Here is a 19,395-nt window from a genome sequence, read left to right as displayed (position 1 = left end):
ACTGTGGTAGCTTGGATCTAGAGCTGTGGTTTCTTGTTAAAGCCAATTCTTCAACTGTAAGTATTTACGTATCTTTGGAAAACTCTTTTGCGGAAGGAGGAAAAAAATAAAACAAACCAAAAAAGAATACCCAGAATAGCAGCAAGCCCACTTACAATCCTCAAATCAGTCTATCCCCTCACAACAGTCATATGCCTAGCTCTAAACACAGGGATTTTCTTCCCCTAAAAACTTTACCTCTTTTCTTTCTTATCTGAAGGGCCACATCACTGATAAATAAACATGTTAAAACTTCACGTTTTCTTTGAGCCTTCTGCCAGTGATCTACCCCCAAGTATTTTAAGACAGAGAGCTTAGGTTTGTCTAAGAATTGGGTTAAGTGTCTACTGCATGCAAGATAAAAAACAGACTCTACCATGTAAAGCACACCAGGTTACACAAGAGCTCACGATCTACACAGGGGTTTCAGAAACAGTTCCTAAAATAACTAGTTCCTAGAGTAAGAAGTAGGATGAAACTGATGAAGCGTCCTACAAATCTCCTTGGGGACAATACAGATTCAGATCAAAACCATGTTTCTAAGCCTAGGATCTCTCCTTTATTCAGTGTGTGTGTGGATTTTTTACTTTGGTTTGGATGTTTGCTTTTCTGTTTTTAATGTGCCCTAAACAAAACAATTGGGTCTTTGGCTCATGTCCTGGATACTCCTTCACTCCAGCCTGCCATTCTTCAGACCCTTTTCCACTTACCAAAATTCAGGCTGTATTTGCATATCAATTATTCTTGAAGGTAAAAGGCAACTCACAGCTTGTGGCAATAAGAAAGGGGATTCATCTCCATTCCTTCAGCTAGACAGGAATCCCTCAAGTTCTAGCAGTGTTTAACTTCAGAGGTCAACAGCTCTTGGTGTAGCAGTCCTAAGACACAAAACTTTAGGGACGGTGACAGAAGTTCAGTATCACCCTTAGCAACTAAAGGACTTTAGTACAAGTCCAGTTCAGTCTCCAGGTCTTAGCAATAAAACAGTACTGACAAAAATCAGTAGCAATAAAACAGTACTGACATGTTTCATTATAGCTGAAAAGAAATATTTGGATAAGTCTATCAAAGGGGTTATTAATACACTATACTTTCTGTAGTTCTCTCCCGAGTTTGGCCAGGTAGTTCTTTTACAAAGAAAAATGCAATTTGTTGCTGTTTCAGAGGCTGGTGACTCCCTGCTATTAGACAGAGATAGGTTTTAAAGCAGAAAGGGAAGGGTTTGGATCTGACCATTTAAGTAATTTAGGATACTCAAAGCAAGACAGGTGTGCCCAAGAATAAAGCAAGGTTGAGCACCATCCACTCAGTTATGGCCAGGTCAGCATGCAAGCCCTCTCATCCCAGGCTGGCAGCCATGATTAACGTACAAGAAGTTTCTCCATAAGTGAGTATCCAATGCGTACACCTTGCTCAACTCCACAGCACCCTTGTGCTCTGCAAGCCTTTCAGTACATGGGGCAATAGCTTCCTTGAAGAGTAGCTAAAACTCTAGTCTTTCTTGTTATCTTTCTGGCTATACATGCAGAAATTTGGTATAGATGGTAACTCCATGAGCTCTATTAAGTCCCTCCTGGCCCCCCGGGTTGCTGTTACAAACAGCTACAGGGAGCCCAAGCCAAAAGCATGCATTGCCACCAAGAAGGGATGAATAACAATCTTAGCAGCAGCAGATTAACCTGATGCCTGGATTCATTCCCCAGCATAAGGCATGCGTAGTATTTTCTAGCACTTCTGAGAACCAAGATCTGGATAAACTTTCAAGAGTTTAGGACAAATGGCAGCTCTAAGGTAGACTGTGGCTTCCAGCACTGGAGTACGTGCCTGACGCACAGCTAAAACCAGCAGCAAAACACAGCCCCCACGGGGAGTGTGTCAGGAACGAGCTTGGCCCATGGTAAATGGTAGGCACTCTCTCAAGCAAGTGCTCCAGTTCAGTTTCTTCCTTCTTTATCGTCCTTAGCCACATTTCCAGCAAAATCCTGTCAAATGGAGAAATTCAGTGCTGACCTTTGCCAAGTGGAGCTTGTTAGTCTCAGGATTTTTATTTTTTATTTTTGATCTGCTAAGTTTCAAGACAGAGCCAAGAAAAATTAGAAGCAGGAGGGTGAAAGGAAAAAAAAAAGTTGAGTCCTCTTTCCACTCCTTCTCGGAAAGTTGGCTCTCTGGACAGCGATTCCAACCAACTAGGTTACAGGTAGCAACAGTTAAGAAAACTTTAGTATTTTGCACATAAATCTGTTAAACTGCTTGGAGATTTTCACACAGCTGCTAGACAGGGTCTTCCACCAGGCTGAAGTCACCTATATACTCTGGCATTTGCCCTAGTCCTGCTCAGCAGTGCAACACATTCACATTACTCCATATGGCACGAAGCAGACTAGCCAAGGAATTTAACGGCAGTTGGGGTGATCCAAACACTAGTGCCCCACCACAGCACCGCTCGGGATCTGGCTGTATGTCACCCATCTTTTTCCAAAGTAGGAAATTAAACCACTTTCAATTCTTGGTTAGAGTCTCCACTTTGTGGAGCAGGTTTATGCCCTCAGCTGGAGCTTGGGCAGCACCAAAGCAGCTTCTGTTCTAGTCTCCAATCCCCAGCCGACGGTACAGGTATGTACTACGTGAGTAAAGATCATGTTCAAATTCAAGTCTGCTCTGTCAGCCTGCCACGTTACAATACAGTCCATGGCAGGTCTGGAACAAAGAGTAGCTGTGCTGGGAACTGGGGATTCATTTGGATGAGAAATAAATTGAAAGGCCACATGAATTGGAACAGCATGGGGAGCTAAGAACCTGCCAGAAGACTTCTGAGCAGGACTATGTATCAACATTCACCTTCTCAAGCACCATGCAATGCAGTTAATCACTTACATTTGCCCTATCATCATGCACAGATTTTTGAAGCCAAACTAGCAACATGCATTTGGTTAAAAGTGGTCAACAGAAGGGAAGAAATCTGTATCTTTTAAAGACTTCACGTCCTTGACCTTTGATGAAAGCCTAGGTGTTCAACTGTCATTTTACTTATAGCAACATGAAACAATCCCCACAGATGTAGAGAGTCAGAGAAACTCAACCTCACCCCACCCCACCCCCCCCGCCCCAGCCAGGTAATCTGGTGGCTTCTTGTTATTCCTCCCAAGCAACAGCACCTCTTCTGTCTCCTCCTCAACACGTTTCCCTCCTGCTCAAACTCATTCTGTTTCTCCATCTGAACTCCCTGGTGATCTATCAACCACCAGGCTCCTATGACTGAATACTTCAGATATTTCTGTGCTTTTATATCCAACTACCACCCTAAAATTAGACCTACTTTCCTAAGATCAGGCAGAACACACACACCACCAACCCAGGATATATTCAACTTCCGTCAAGGATAGCATTTCTGAAATCACATCTTGTTTACTAAAATCCTCAGCCAAACAAGCACTCACCCATTGAGGATTGTGAGATTTTGCTCACATACTTTGAACAGGGCATGAACTTGAATATCTACCAAGTCAGGTGTGGAAAGCAGTAGGAGTGTTTCCACTTTGCTTGCCTTGAGACCTATATGTGGCCTTAACCGCCTGGGTGATCAGGCCAGCATCCTGTACAGACATAGGGTCTACGTCTCGTGGTCATTTTTCCTAAGTCTGAAGGAAGAAAAGACCTCTCCTCTGGTGTTCCACATCAGGTGACAAATGTTTGCAGAAAAGAGTCACTGGTTACTCAGGGGAAGTCCCAGCTCCATATACCATAAAGACTGGGTTTTGCCTTATATTGGACTGCTTCTCCCTAGGACTTGACACCCCACCTAGAAGTCATCTCCCTGCTCTCTCCTCCTTCCCAACTCCTTGTGACAAGGAGTCTAATGCTCCCACGAAAATTTCGCATCTTCCTCAGAGTTCTATGTTTTCCATATAAACCCCTTTCTACTTATTGTGGAGCATTTCAGAAGAAAAAGGAGCACATAGTCGTGTTTCTCTCCTTTATCTCAACCACAGGATTTCTCACTTTTGATCCTCTTCTCTCTTCCATCTCACGTGGGATAGTGAGAAAGCAGCTGTGCAGGTACTTAGCTGTGGCCAGGGTCAACCCACCACAAAAGGGGAAGCTGCTTTGGATTGTGGCTTTGGATTGGGCAAGGAACATACAACAGCAAACTACTATCCACTGCTAGCAGAAGCATCAAGCTGAGGCAGCAATCAGAAAAGCAAAGCTCTTCCTTATTAGAAATTGTGCATCTCAAAAAACTAATATCCAAGTAGACAACAGATCCTGGATACACACTGTCAGAGACTCACATTCAATACAACTACAAAACCACACAGCGTTTGAACTACAAACTTCTCTTTTTAATAGCATGCAGAACATCAAGACACAAGAATTTACCTGGAGCGACACTCTTTTTTGGAGTCTCAGACAAACTGGACATCCAAACTTGAAATCCAAGAAGAGGGCAGCCATGAAAAGAGAAAGTAATTAGAGAAACAAGAAAACAGTCATATGAGAAAGTTTGAAAGTTAGCCAAGACAGCTTTGAAAGAAACATTAACTTTTTCTTAAGAGGGGTGTTGGCATTATGAGGACTCAGTTAAAGGCCACGTCATAAGAGCTACTCAGCTAATTTTTGCCTTTTAGGAGACTTGCAGAACTCATGAAACTGATTTGTAGTGATCCGATTTTGAGATCTTGGAATAAGATATGCTCCAAGCTTATTTCCCACAGGACAAGGAATGCATACCAAGAGACAGTTTGACTCATTAAGCCTCAGACCTGCAAAAGTATTTAGCTTTGCAGCTGTTAATGATCCCCAAAAGACCAACAGGCCACTCGCAGAGATTGAGCTTAGCAAACACATGCAAGTTTCTACAAGCATTTTGTTACCCTGAAATAGCATTAAGGAAAATAACAATAGACAAATAATGCTCCATGGAAAAAGACTACAAAGCTCCAATAAAGGTACATTCAAAGTATAAGTAGAAATACCATTTTTTAGCCAATGAATGAGGCAGAAACCTGGTTAAGGAGAAAACTAATAGAGTTGCTACCAACAAGGTCAAAAGATTTCCCTCCCCCTCCATGAAATGAGGTGTAAATACTTGGCTTGGGATTCTGGGAATAATCTTCAAATGTTAAGTGTTATTTTTTTTTGTTTGAATACACTGGAAGCATGTTTTAAAAGTTAGCAGGTTTGCCCCCATTTCAAAATAAGAACCAGCAAACATTCCCCTTCTTTGGGATGAGATAGCAGAGGAGCAGCTGTTACTCTTGCATTGTCTGAGAGAAGAGACAAGGAGAGATGTTTATACAATAGGCTAAGAATTGCCTACATTCTGACAAACAATTCCAAAATGCAATTTTAAAATCTCATTTGCAATGTGGAACCTAGCTCTGGTCCCATCAGTTTAACAGCAGAGAAGATGAACCCTTCAATCACTTGGAGGGACAAGCTATACTGGTGGCCTTCTCTATTAGACTTGTTACCATGTTTTGACCTGCAGAATATCATCAAGACAGCCAAAATCAGTAATAGATTCCTAGTACATATGTAACTGAGAAATCTCTAGCATGATACAAAGCATAAGAAACAGCTTTCAAACCTTCCCACTGGAAACCAGAGGTCCAAGAAACACATTGCTGCGTTTCCTTAGTGCTGAGGGAATGGTGAGATTTTGAAATCCTTTCTTTATATCAGGCACACAATTTTCATTGTGTTAGAGCAAAACTGGAATTCAGATAGATTTGGTATTTTCCTTACTTTTCAGTAAGTTCTCAGTAGTGGCAGTTTGGAGAAAAACCTTAAGACTTCCAACCATCTAACTCCCAAACACTGTACTGTCACAATACAGGACAAAATACACCCTGATAAATAACAATAATTTACTTTGGATTACCATTTAGGAAAAAAAGAAAAAGGCTCTGCATTGGTACAGTACAACAGGAAATCATCTGGCAGAGCAACTTCTGCTTTAGCTTATGGAGGGAATATACAGCATGTTTCTGTTACAGACTTGGGGCACGCACGGGAAAGGGTGTGAAGGAGTTGTTGTCAGCAACTTGTCTATTAGCTTTTGACTAGGCTTCCACTGCCTTCAGGAACAGGATTAGGAACTTCAGTCAGCTGTCAGATCTTTTTCCAGACAGAAGAACCTGAATATGGCAATGATAAATAAAGCAGAAGATGTACTGCAGGAGCAACTGGGAAGATTTCAAACAATTTGCCCCAATCCAAACTGGCAGCAAAAGGCTGAAATGGCCAACAATTAAAGACAGAGGGTATAAGCTGCGCTTAATACAAGTTTAGGGCTACCCTGGATCTGCCTGCCCAAGAAGAGAGGGAGTTTAAACCTAGATCTGCAGTAGCTATATTTACAGACACCCGGTGTGAGATATCAAGGAACCAAACTCACCATAAACCCCAATTCTGTTAGCTACTATCAAGTTCTTTTAATTTCTTTTTAATCAAAGTAATTTTTCTCCTTGTCAAAATCACTGGTCTAAGCCAGAATAAAAGGGCAATTAGCTGGTAAACAATTCCACAGGTCCCCAACATGGGCTCCCCAGTCCAAGAAGCGGCATAAAAGCAGCAGCACTTCTCAGCTGCCCCAACCTGACAGCAGCTAGATGTGGATGAGGTTGCTTCTGAAGCAGAAGACAGCTAGCATATTTCAGCTGCTCCTGCACATCTGCTTAGCATTAAACTTCCTTCTTGGGGATTTTTTTTTTTTTTTTATTCCAAGACGTTTAAGCTGTAATTGCTACCAGCTTCTAAGAGTTCCCCCTACAAATAATAAAAATATCAGATATTAGTGATGGATTCCACTTCACAGGGAGCTCAAACGAAGAGCCGCGGAGGGAGCCAGGGTACAGGGAGGAGGTCAAAGGCCCCAGAAGCACACTGTGTCCAAGCCAACAAAACACAAGCTTTGAACGGCCCCGGGTTTCCCCTTTAGGACAGAGTTTTACTGGAATTCTGCATGGGGCTTGGAGCCGGTTTCCAATGGGATTGGTAACGGTAAACGAACAAACCCTCTCTTCCTGCCTCTCCTCTCCCCTGTCGCCACACGGCTGCGTGCCGGCTGGTCTCAGATGACTTAGGAGGTGGGGGGGTGAAAAATCTCAGTATTTGGAAGGGAAATTAAAAGTTGCCTCCTCAAAGCAAGCCACTCCTAAGGCAACAGCATCCCAATTTTGCTCCTAACACCAACGCACACAGCCCTTGCTGTCGGCTTCAGCTGGAGCCAGAACAAACCCCTCCAACAGGAATTATTTTTAAATGTTCAAAAGAAACATGGGTCCATAAATTACAGCTAAGCCATGGGGCTGAGGCGGTTATGAAAAGCACAGAGGAGGCTCCCTGTTGGAGCCACAATGCACAGAAATAGCAGTTAAGCAGGCATGCCACTGGAAGCGGCCACTGAACCCCATCCCATCCGAGCGGCCACCACAGAGGTGGGCAACCCCTAGACAGGTCAGCTGCACTCCTCAGGTGGGGAAGGAAAGAAAGGAGATGGTGGAGCAAAGGCTTTAAAGACATAATTAAGCTGGTTGCTGTGGTGAATGAAACACATGAAATGGATGATTTTAGATTTTACCAGAAGCTTTTCTGCTGCCAGTGAGACTGGTTTGCTTGCTGCTCCTCCCACCACTGGTAAGAGAACAGGCACCAGACTGCTGGGGACCAACACTTTGTACTTGCAATACAGACCCACTCATCTCATTTTAGCAGCAGACTATGTGTTTCCTGTGCAGTTAGAGCAGAGTGAGCTTCAGGAAAAAACTACAAAAACTAGAGTCAGTCTAGAGTTGAAGCATGAGCTCAATGCTACCGAAATCCAGGAGACACTACATTCATGGTTCACATCAGTACTGCACATCCAGATGGATCCCTGGTCCAGCAGGCACAGAGAAACTCCTCTTCCACAGGCATTTTAGCCAGAGCTACTGATGCAGGTTTCTTTTTGTTAGTGACATTGCTTAAAATGTTCAGTTCAATGTTGAGTATGGCATCCATTATTTAACACTGTTGTAGGGCCAGAAGGAACACCCTCCTAAAGATTCACAGGTTGCATGTTGCTGGGGCTATCAGGAACCTTTATAACAAACTTCTTTGTAAACTAGTGTCTGTATAGCTGTCTAGCCTGTTAAGCTATATATTTCCCAACAAGATTCCTGCAGTAATTCTGGGGAACTAGATCACACTGGTCACGAGTCTCAGCATGGTTGTAGTTCTGGCCATGTAGACCTTGCCCCAAATGATTTCTGCACATAGCTGAGAACTTAGCATGGGCTGAAGACAAGTCCCAACAAGTGATCTGGATGTGGCTACCTTGCATTGAAGGGTAAAGAGTTTAATTACACAAGCATGACCTGTTCTATAGAAGTTGCCTTGCATAGGAGATAACAGTCCTAGGTCCATTTAATTAAGATGACACTCTCATTCTCATGAAGCCCTACTTTAAACATCACCTGGGAATACTGAAATATCCCTGCAGCTGTTAAGGTGCACCTTAAAACGCTGAGAAAAGGATTGTAACAACAAGTGGCCATGCTGAAGAGAAACTAACATCTGAGACTGCCCCTTTCCAACAGTGATCCTGTAGGTCATTAGTCCTCTCCATAAGGAGGTACTATTGGTTCAGTTATTCAAGGACCACAATAGCAAGTGCAGCTGAACATCTGCAGATTCATTTCCCGGACATACATCCTTCCTGTCTTTATTGAGAGGGTGAAAAAAGGTTAAGCACTACAATCTTAAACTGAAAATATACTGGCTTCCAGGGAAGCCAACAATCAGTGCTCCACTCAACTTCAGAGAACTTCACTGGTGGTCCAGTAACTGGCACTAATTCCTCAGATTGGAGCTGGGGGAAGTAAATGCTTCTTCTACTCGTCACAGTTTAAGTAAAAGGCATTATGAGAAGAATAGGGGTGTTCTCATCCCAACAGTGGTATTTGTTAAGTCAGCAAGGAGTGGGCTGACCGAGCTGTTCCTTAGAAGCGTCCATTTCTTAGAAGTGGCCTAGAACTTTATTCGCTGTAATGTTCATCACATATGACAGAACAGAAAACAGAAATTAAGGCTTTATTTCAGCCTAGATTTTGTAGGCCAAGCCTACCAAGGAGTTGGTATAAATGAAGCAGCATGTTGTTGTCCTGGGCACTCATGTGGGACACCTTACTGCCCAAAGCAGGTAAGGAAACCCAGCAAGCCAGGCTCAGCCTACTCAATCCCTTCTCTGCCTCCTCCAGAGCTTCTTCCTGAGATTTTGCCTCCACTTCTCCCCCCACTGCTTCCTTTCTGCCCTCCTAAGACAAGCTGAGGAATAACCTCCTCCACCTGACAAGGTAAGGCTGGCCATCCATACAACCAAGAGCAGGAAGCTCAGTGAGGAACCCCAAAACTGTCAGGCTTGCTTCTGCCCTCATCTGTAAGGAGCACCATGCTCAGTGTTCCCCCATACCCTTGTGAACCACCTCCAAACCCTTCATCCCCCAGACTCATTGACTATCCTTTGTCAGACTGTCTCTAGGTGCCTCTCCTCTAGCCCCTGCCCCTTCAGCTAGGGCTTGAAACTTCGGTTAAATGGAAAGGCAGTAAGATAAAATAATATTAGACTAGGGGAGGGAGAGAGAAATACTTGGTGTTGCTAATCTCCCCCAGGAATGGAAGTACTTTTATCAGAGAATTACTCTGATAAAGAGTCTACATGTAGCTCTAAGATACGACTATAAAACAGCTTGGAAAGAGGAAAAATGCAGATGATCCTTACTCTGAATGGGAACCATTTTCACACATTCCTGTCTCACACAATTAACTCATTCAATTAGGCAAAGAACAACAGATAGCCAGAGAAATGCGGGGATGGCACAGAAATGTTGCAATTGTTTTGATCCATTTCAAGCACTACCGCTCAAGGCACCCTGTTGAACTGCACCATTGATGTTTCTCCCTCCAGGCTCCAGAGGGACCTCAACAAAAACAACAGTTGTGCCCCGTGCTTGACCCAGGGTGGGCCTAGTCAGCCATTACGCTTCCTAGGTACCACAATGACAGATTTATTTTGTACTTAATTGCTAGGCAAGCAGCAGCCACCCCTGTCCCTCACCAGATCAGCTTAAATAAGCTTTCCTTACTCTTATGTCTGTGGGATGCTGATGCATCATGTTTAAAGCAAGTGTTTTAAGATAGCCCTTGAAGGAATACAGAGATTATATTCAATTTTTTACCCGCTGGGAGACTGCGTTTTAAAGTAAACCTCTCATCCCTGCAGAGATATATCCTCTTCTATATACTTGAAGGAGAACATCACCTCCACTCCCCATACCATCTGTTCAAGAGGCAGTATCTTAAGGGCTACATCTTGAAAAATATTTGACTAGTAGATTATCAAACATGCAAATCCAGCTAAAGTGCACGAGTAAGAGGATTGGCAGCAGGCATTTAAAAAAGCCTTTAATTTTAGTCCTATTCACCAAGTTCAGCCCCATCATAAACAGCCTGTGCAGGGTTTGTACTTGGGAAGAAGCACTGCATTTGTGCAGGGGTTGAGGGCAGATGTGCTGAGCTGCAGTGATGAGCCCAGCAAGCATCTTTCTCTCCCCAGCACAAGCAGCTGCTCCGGGAGCTGCCGGGGCTCCTTGTCTCCCCAGCACCACGCTGCAGACCAATCTCAGGCCACTTCCACTTGCCACGTAAGCATTGCTGCCTGGCGTACGCTAGACCCACACACACTGCTTGGAAAATGTTCACATCTGGCTTTCACGTGACTTGAGTGTGCCTCAGAAATTCATCATCTGGATAACTCACTCATGCAGGGAGGGGAGAAATCCACAACCAGAGCACCCTTTCCTGAGTCGGAATGGAGCAATGGAGAGAGAGGATCGTGTGCCTGACAAACTGCACAGTGACATGCTCACCAGCTGCATTTCTACAGCCTTATACAGTCCTTCGTCCTTTCTAACAGCATGCACGTAGAGAAAACCTAGTCCCAATTTTCTACTCTGTTTACTTCTGCAAAAGCCCATTCTAATCCCATTCGCAGATCCAGTGAGTATCCAACATTGTTTAGTTTTTGTTCTGGCAGCTATAGCTCATATTAACTCTTTCCACATGGAAAGCAAGGACTGCTTCCCACATGATCACTGTGGTATGGCCCCTGCAAATACAGTTTTGTAGCAGTTCCCAGTTTTGCTGGGAAGTGCCTAGAATATCTGAATGCTAATCCACATCTACAGCTGTACAAACTGAGAGCATCACCCCTCCAAGGAAAAAAATACAGCCTCCAACACTGCCAAAGAAGAGGGCGGAGAAGCCCCAGCCATTGCACTTGTAAAGTCACAGGTACGTATGCACACTAGGATTCAAAAAAAGAGCAAGAGTCAAATCCCAACTGCAAAGAAGTCACACTGCCAAGCACAGAAAATGTACTGCAGAATCAGCATGTCCAGACAGCCTGTTTTAACTGGCAGCAGACTGAGCTGGCCAATTGATGCATACGTTGTAATTCCTGCTGAGCACCTTAAAAATACGGCTTCCAGCCATCTCTGGTTAGATGAGCCACTCCATCCAGAGCAGACTTGTGAGGATTTTGCCTGTCATACAGCCCAGGCGCAGGCCAGCCAGAATGTGACAGGTATAAAACCACACACAAAGCTGCAGGCACTTAGGGAGCGCTATTTCAGCGTGAGTACTCTCTATAGCCTAAGGACACATATTCTGCTATCCAGGTTTCCTTCTCACAAGAGAGATTCAAGTTTCAGGTGCTCACCAGCCTGAGACTAAGTTATCCAAAACATGTAGGTAAGAGGTCTGCTCCTCTCAGCCAGCCAGACCCATCTGTGCCATGTGTGGATTCCTGCAATGGTTGAGGATTGCCACCCTCCACTCCAGCTCCCAAGTACATTTCTCACTTGCCTTATCTAGCATGCCAACGTCAAAATCCGATACCACACAGTTCTCTCTGTGCAAGAGAGGAAAAACCCATGCAGGCAGTGTTAATACCATCTGCCGTGGACAGACCAAGGAGGAAGCAGAACAGGAGCAGATGGAGAACAGAGGACTCCTTAAAACCATGAGAAATGCCATTACACCCCCTAAGGTAATGAGTGCTTTCTCAGCGCTCAGCTGAAGGCTCTCCAAGGCATTCACAAGGGTGCATGCTGTTCTGCCACGGCTGTGCTTGAGCCACACCTCATACTTGTAGTCCTTCCCTGCCCATCCAGCCTCCCTGCTCTCTCTCCCCAACACAAGGCTCTGCACAGCATCGACACTAAACTGGGAACAGGGGAAGAGCACAAACACATTCATTTCCCTAATCCTGTACCCCGTCCCCACACTTCAGTTTAAAAGACAAGGAGAAAAACAAAAAACCCACACATCACACAAAAACTTCCTCTCTTAACCCGTCTTCTTCCTACCCCAGCATATGGGCCACCCAGAAGAAGACAGCGATCCTATACATTCAACGGCCACATGTCTTGTCAGCAGAAAACTGAAGCAGTACAGAATAAAGTCTCCTATCTGCTCTTCTCTTCAGTAGCCTCAGGCAGAAGTCCAAAGCACTTCAGTATAAACAGTGACTTTAAAAATATGGTTTACAAGTAGAAGTGTGAGATCAGTTTCCTTCTGTCAGAATACCACAGACTAGATTTGGAGTGTGGGATTGGAGTGGACAGATTCACATCTTGATTGAAGATGCAGAACTGGGTCACACACACACAGATGCTTCAAGGAGATGAAGTCTGACTGACTTAGCTGAAGATCCTCCTCAAATCCTGTGCTGTGCCAGCACACCTGAGCACAGAGCAATAGCCCTGCTTTGGAAAAAACAGAGCAGATGTTCCTTCACTTATATGAAGAACTTGTTAAAAAAAAAGAAAAAATACTTACAAGCTTGTTAAAAAAAATCAGGAAAGAAAATGAGCTGTTTTGGGAACTACTGCATCAGGCAAAAGCCAATAAACTGAGCAGAAGTTACAGTTTAGCAAATTCACTAGTCGAGGAAGAATAATTCTCCACCATGAAATGAGGAAGCTCCATCATCAAGGACTGAACTGAGGATGCACATTGACATCATTAACTACTAACTCCTTCCAGAACCAGGCCCGAGATGTACATTCCCAGTAATTATATGCTAAGGTTTGTTTGGTCCTTAGTTGCTATGCTTCTGCCTACTCTATCCTTCTTTTATTACAAAATCCTTTACCCTCATGTAAAAAAAAAAAAAAAAAAAAAAAGCAAGCTATGTGAGAACCAAAATGTTCTGCCAGAATCTGTTTTTAAATTCCATGCAGTAATTAGTACATACAGCCAAGAAGGTTAATCGTATGATGGGGGAACAGATTCTGATTTCTGATCAAGAGCAATCCTGTCAGTACATGCTTGTAAAGTTACAAAATAGCAGCTAGCAAACTACTTCATCCAGCCATTGTCATCATCAGGCCAAATGGCACCAAGGAGCCAGTCCACCATCGCTGTTTCTGCACCAATTGTAAAAAGCAATGCAAAGAACACAGCATGCACGTGTGATTCATCAGGACACAAACAAGGGCACATGTCTCAGTCTGCAGGGATCGTGTCATACCACAGATTTATTACAAGGATTAAGACACCAAGCCCAAGCTATGTGCTTTAAGATATTGCTAGGACCTTGGCATGGTCTTGGACAAACTTAGATCCCCATTCACCACCTTAAAAATAGCTGAAGCTTTCATTTCAGATGGAGCATATTTGAGACAGACTTCAGATGAAATATACTCTAGAGACAGACTTCAGAGACAAACACCAACAGAGCAGAATGACTGAAAATAACACTTGAGTTAAAAAACACATTCTAGCTTTCCTGATATCAACTGGGTTCAGATTCATTAAGCAATAACCAACTGCCCACTTCATTACTCACGCACTCAACACGGGTAGCCCCAAGACATCTGCTGCACTTACCACCCTAACAGAAGATGTGCTGCCTCATGCTGGGAATCACCATGTTAGTTAATTGGATTTTTCAACATCTTTAGTAACATCCTTTTAGATTTGGCCCCTTTGAGAACCCACTGAAGAGGTTCAGGCTTCCTCTGTCTGAGAAGGGAAAATTGAGATGGACTAAGCAGTCAACTGAGTAAGTTAAGGCATGCCCACAGCATGCTTGCAGTTGCATTCATAGCTCTTCTAATATTAAAAGGGCACCCACTGCTCCAGATGACATCCCATCAATACTGCAACAACCTTAAGGCCAAGGAAAGGCAGCACCATGCTTCTTGGAGAGATTCTTCCTTCTCCCTCCACTGCAGCCATCTCCCACAAATATAAAATATCTGCTAGGGCTGGAGGCTGTATGTTCCCTCTTCTCCTTGTACCCACTTGTAGCTAAATGCCTGCAGAGCTATGAAGCTGGCAGAGAGCTCCGCACTCAGTTGCACCAACACAGCTTTTTTCCCAGGGTTGGCACCTCAGTCCTGCAACAGGCAGAGATAGCTCCAGACACACAGCCTTTCTGGTCCAGCTAATGGCCCACACATTTGTGACCCCGTTGAATGATTAAGCACAGAACAACTAGCACACACCATTCATTTTCTCCACATTGCCTCAAAGGAACCATTTCAAACCGAAGTTAAGAAAATAAAGCTCATTTATACAAATAAAAAAAAAAAAAAAAAACAAAAAAACACAACACACCCTCAAACCAAAAAAAACATGCCATGGAGCAGTAAGTGCAGGCATGACACATGCAGTGTGACAGAACCAGAAAGGTTAAGCTCTGAAGTGATGAGCATAGCTCAGCTGCAAAGACAGGGAAAGCCAGAAGTTAAGATATTTCCCTTTGTAATTACAAAGGAAGCAGGAAAAGCTATCCCCAACAACTCAAAGAAACAGCAATTGAGGCATCTCCCTGAATCTGACAGAGCATGCACCCTCAGCATGTGAAAGAGAGGAAGAGGGTTTCCCTAGTAATGAAGAATTAGGCTAAAGAAACAACTCTTGCTGTCAGCTCCACACATAAGCCCAAGGCAGCAATCCCACAAAGTGATCAGTCGTGAGGGCCCTCAGTGTTGTTACAATCATCTGCTTGTTTCTCACTTGGAAACCCTATTTCCGTCATTGTTGCAACTCTCTCAATTCTATTTAATTTCCGCGTTGAGGGAAAAGACAGCATTACAGATATTTCTATAAAAAGTTTGAGAAGTAGCTTCCAATGGACTCTGAAGTTTTTATTTACTTGCCAGCAAATACATCCATCCTAGATTTAGATTACAGGAGGGAAAGGAAGCAGAGATTGTTGTCTAGGTGCTGCCATATTCTGCTAATCCAAAAATTGGACGTGGGAACCAAGTTGAAGGATAGTTCTCTCTGCTGAGGAAGCCAAGCCTCATCAGCATCCTCACTGAGCAACACTGGCTTGGACCAAATTGTTAAGTTAATATTCTAAGTGCTCAATTACAAGGGCTATTTAAATAGACCTCAGCTGGCAGACTCAGCCAGAGCACTGCCAGCTTGATGCAGGCAGGATCTGATCAACTAGAAGTGATACACTGCAGTACTGATGGCACCATAAACTACTTTTTTTAAAGTGGATTCCTCCTCACTTGAAGGAGCATCCTGCTGCATAGCAACAAGGTGCCAGGGAAAGCCACTGAGCAGCAGCTTGAGGCCAGTTGTGCCCCGAGCAACAATCAGGGCAGTCAGAACAGTGGGAGTGAGCAAGCAGTGGGGTTTTTCTGTTATGATTTCAGAATGGGGTGGCCAGCAGTGCTCCTGTTAGTGTGGATGGAAAACAGCAAGCACAAGGGCTTGGCTACCTTCAAGGCAGGTGGCAGAGATCCATGCCTTAGTTTTGAAAGTGAATGTGAAGCAACATCTCATCTGCTGGGTCTGACCCCACCATTAGCAAGGTGTATCCTCTCAGTAACTGAGGAGCACCAATACTCAGTGTGGAAAAACACCAACTCTCTACTGCCACCAAAACCAGGCCTCAGATGCTTGCTTCAGCATCATGACAGGGGATCTGACAACAACTTTGGCATTAAACCAACCAAAAAGTATTCTCAGCAAGGGAAGAGGGCAAGATTTTCTTGCTCCGGGAGTCTGAAACTTGCTCTAGCCAGCAATGGGGGGATGTGTGTGTGTGTGGGGACATCTTCAGGGAGAAACATATTCCAACTGGTTTTACAAGCCACATCAGGATTAGCAGATGTCTCAAGGGTTAATTAGTTCACCATGCACAGATGGTAGCTGGTAGGGTTTGCAGAGTGGATTAACCTAATTTGTGGTTTGTAATGTACCATGCAAATATCCATTACTAGACTCACAGCAATTCTGCCCTTATTTTGATTCGAGGAGAGAAAACCACGCAACGGATGCTTGCATAGAAGTAATGCCTATTTTGAGTGACAAGCGAGTTGCTGTTCACTTGGTTAATGCGATCAACAAATTGGAGTCTGAAAAGTAATTCCTTCCCTTTTTGCTACAGAGAGTCTTTGGAGAGAACTAGATGAGACCATTTGTTGCGAGTGTACAGAATATGCCCACAGTAACCACTCCTTACAGTTGTGCTAAGGTCTCTTCAGCACTGACAGATGGTCATAGAGCAATAATTCAATTGCCTGGAAATATGAAGGCTGCTTTCTGAAGCAGCTCTGCAGCATGTCATGTAAAGCCCCACAAATCCAAGGTAATGGCACACATGGCAGTTCAGGCCACAGCAAACACCCATGCCTATGCAGAGCCTCAGTTGCTTCAGTGAAGCTCCAGATCCCTGAGCTGACTGCAAGTTAAAGCATTTATAGTTACGATCATATCCAAGTAAAGTGCTGCATGTTTATATAGCACTTTGCACAAGAGGAAGCCTGTCTCAGGGCTGGCATGCCGAGATGTCCCAGAACAGTGCAAGACTCCCTTCTGTTTAGGTAAGGATATGCCATGCTATTGCATTTGGTTCAGAAGGTCTCAAATGTTTACAACCAGTACCAGCTGCAGCAGTAAGTGTTTCCGTAACTCCTATTAAACTCTGAACTTGTCCAATTTCTCCCTGCTCTAAGGGTGAGCACGGGACTAGCTAGACACACTCTGGCAAGGCAGAGGCCAGGGTAGAGGTGACGTTGGCTGTCAGAGGCATTCCCCAAATGTTTCTGCAATCAGCCACGCTTGTGCTGTGCCTGCACATGCCTGAGACACAGCAGCTGTGGGATTTCTGCTGGACAGTGCGAGACAGCCATGCTCACATCCAAAAGCCTCCTCATAGCACATCTTCAGTCAAGGCAGAAAATGTATTCACAGGTCTGATTTGTTTGGATGTGCTTGCATTTAAAAGTGCTTATTTGTCTCTTGTTTAAAGACAGAGTAGTGTCCACACCTACGGAAGAAACTACATTTCAAAGCCATTTGTTACCTTAAAAGACTCTCACAGCACACTCCAGAAATCTGTGCATATTTACCCCATCACTTGTTCAAGTGTCATAATGATGGTCTTTGTTAGGGTCTGTAACTACCAACTCCCTTGGCGTATTCCTTCGCTCATTGTGTGAACACTCCCACAACATTCAGCCCTAAACAGAAGGAAGCATTCCTCTGCTGCTCTAAAATCAGGCAAGAAGATGGCCAAGAACAGAGTCCCTTTATGTAGGTCAATTTGGTCAGAGCTGCTTCACATTCCTCTTCGTACAGGGTAAGTGGAGAAAGAGCGTCCCTAAACCTGTTTCCAAGCCCTAGCTGCGTGAGCAGCCAAGAGGCAGAGAAGAAGAAACAGTCCCCAAAGGAGACCCAGTAGCACGTGGAGGTGGGACAGCCAAGGGTGAGAGCCAGACGTGAGCATCCATCCCTCGCAGGGGTGGATGACCATGTCACTCGGGATGCTCAGGGCAGGAGGCCAACAAAGAGGCAAGGCAGCACCCACAAATAGCATCTCAGCTACACTGACGACTTAATCCCTCTTCCCCTAGTGTCATGGCAGGTCAGTTCCAACTTCTCCCCCAGAGCCACAGGAATGGAAGAGCAGCAGTTTCCTCACGCTCCCAAAGCGATACCTTGCAAGGGTATTGGAACTCCTGCACATGTCAACCGGTACACTGAGCCCAAAGCTCTCCTCGTTTCCTAATGCTGTTCTAGGTCACTGCTAAATCAGGTTGCCCCAGAGACTCCAGCAACGTTTTTCAAAGGTCTTTACATGGCCTGAAATCCCTCAGTGCTCAGGATGTGGCACTGAGCCAGAAGCTCCCACACACAGCTCTGCCATCCACCGAGTCACTTGGACCTTTGTGGTCAGTCCCTCTACAGAAAGTGCTGCTGCCAATTTAATTCACAGGCCATTGAGAACAAGCATTTCAATATTGCATTTAGAAGGTCCTAAAAGTGCAAGCCAGACAGAGGCTTCGTAGGAGAACAGGAAGATGAAGCATGCCTTAGTGTATCATGTCAGTCCAGCAATTTGTACCACACTTGCCTCTTTATTACCACAACCCACCTCAGGGAAATTCAGGGAAAGGGTACCGGAAAGATTGACCTGCAAAGGCAACAGTCATTTGATGCACAGGACATCAGGGTCAAGCAACAGCTTTGCTTTAGTGCATCACTTAGCAGCTTAAAGGCTGCAGCTTAAAAGCTCTCATAATTAACCAACAAATCAATCTAGGCAGTGACATTCATTGGAGTCCAGTATGTTACATTCATCTTCCCTTCCTTCCCAGAGACTAACTAAGCCATTGCAGTGCTTCATCATCTTAAAAAGCAAAGAGAAAAAAATCCTCCCCTCCCCTACACACAGGCCAGAGTTCTCCAGGAGTTGCTATTGGTTTGAAAGGCCTCTCTTTGGATGCCCTAAATGCAATTTGGAGCACCCAAGTCTCCAAACAGAGTCAATGAGAGTTGCAGGTGCTCAATGCTGCTCAGGGAAAAAAAATAAAATTAAATAAAAAGAGAAAGCCCTGACACATCCAGCTCAGAGCAGCCAAACCCAGAGGCCCATAATTACATGTCCCTGTTGAAAACACATCTGTAAAAATCACTAAGAGCTACAAGGGGAGGGGAAAATTTGGATTTATATAGTTTCAAGTCAGGGTTTTATAAGACATTTGAATCCAGGATCTTAAAAACAAAACAGTGAGCTAGAGCCTTTGAGGCAGCCCAAACCCAGACACAAGCACCAAGAACATTAATTTTGCATCAAAAGCCTCACCAGAGCCTTTTGCAGAGGCAAAAAAAAAAAAAAAAAAAAAAAAATCAGAATAGAAAAACATTCCCTTCTCCTCTGGAAAAGAGCCCCAACTCAGGCTGCATTTTGACTGTTTGCTCAGGTAAAGACTGACTTCAGGGAAAAAAAAAAAAAAAAAGAATAAACTTAATACAATTATCCTCTCAGACTACAGAAGGAGATGT

The 19,395-nt window shown here is 44.2% G+C and overlaps 1 protein-coding gene across 4 annotated transcripts in view; it reads right to left on the bottom strand.

Moving 5' to 3' along the window:
• The window catches only part of SH3PXD2A (SH3 and PX domains 2A), a 269,813-nt gene that overhangs the window by 78,655 nt on the left and 171,763 nt on the right, over window positions 1-19,395 (bottom strand). For 2 of the 4 annotated variants that reach the window (XM_042804727.1, XM_042804803.1), the window contains exon 7: window positions 4,417-4,464. The exons of the other annotated variants lie outside the window; for them this stretch is intronic. In XM_042804727.1, coding sequence (XP_042660661.1) covers window positions 4,417-4,464 — 48 coding nt within the window. The remainder of the gene's footprint in view (window positions 1-4,416; window positions 4,465-19,395) is intronic. 4 annotated transcript variants of the gene reach the window in all.

Source organism: Tyto alba, unplaced genomic scaffold (assembly GCF_018691265.1).
Source record: "Tyto alba isolate M040663 unplaced genomic scaffold, T.alba_DEE_v4.0 Super-Scaffold_1, whole genome shotgun sequence".
Lineage (NCBI taxonomy): Eukaryota > Metazoa > Chordata > Aves > Strigiformes > Tytonidae > Tyto > Tyto alba.
This window is presented reverse-complemented; position numbering and strand designations above follow the sequence as displayed.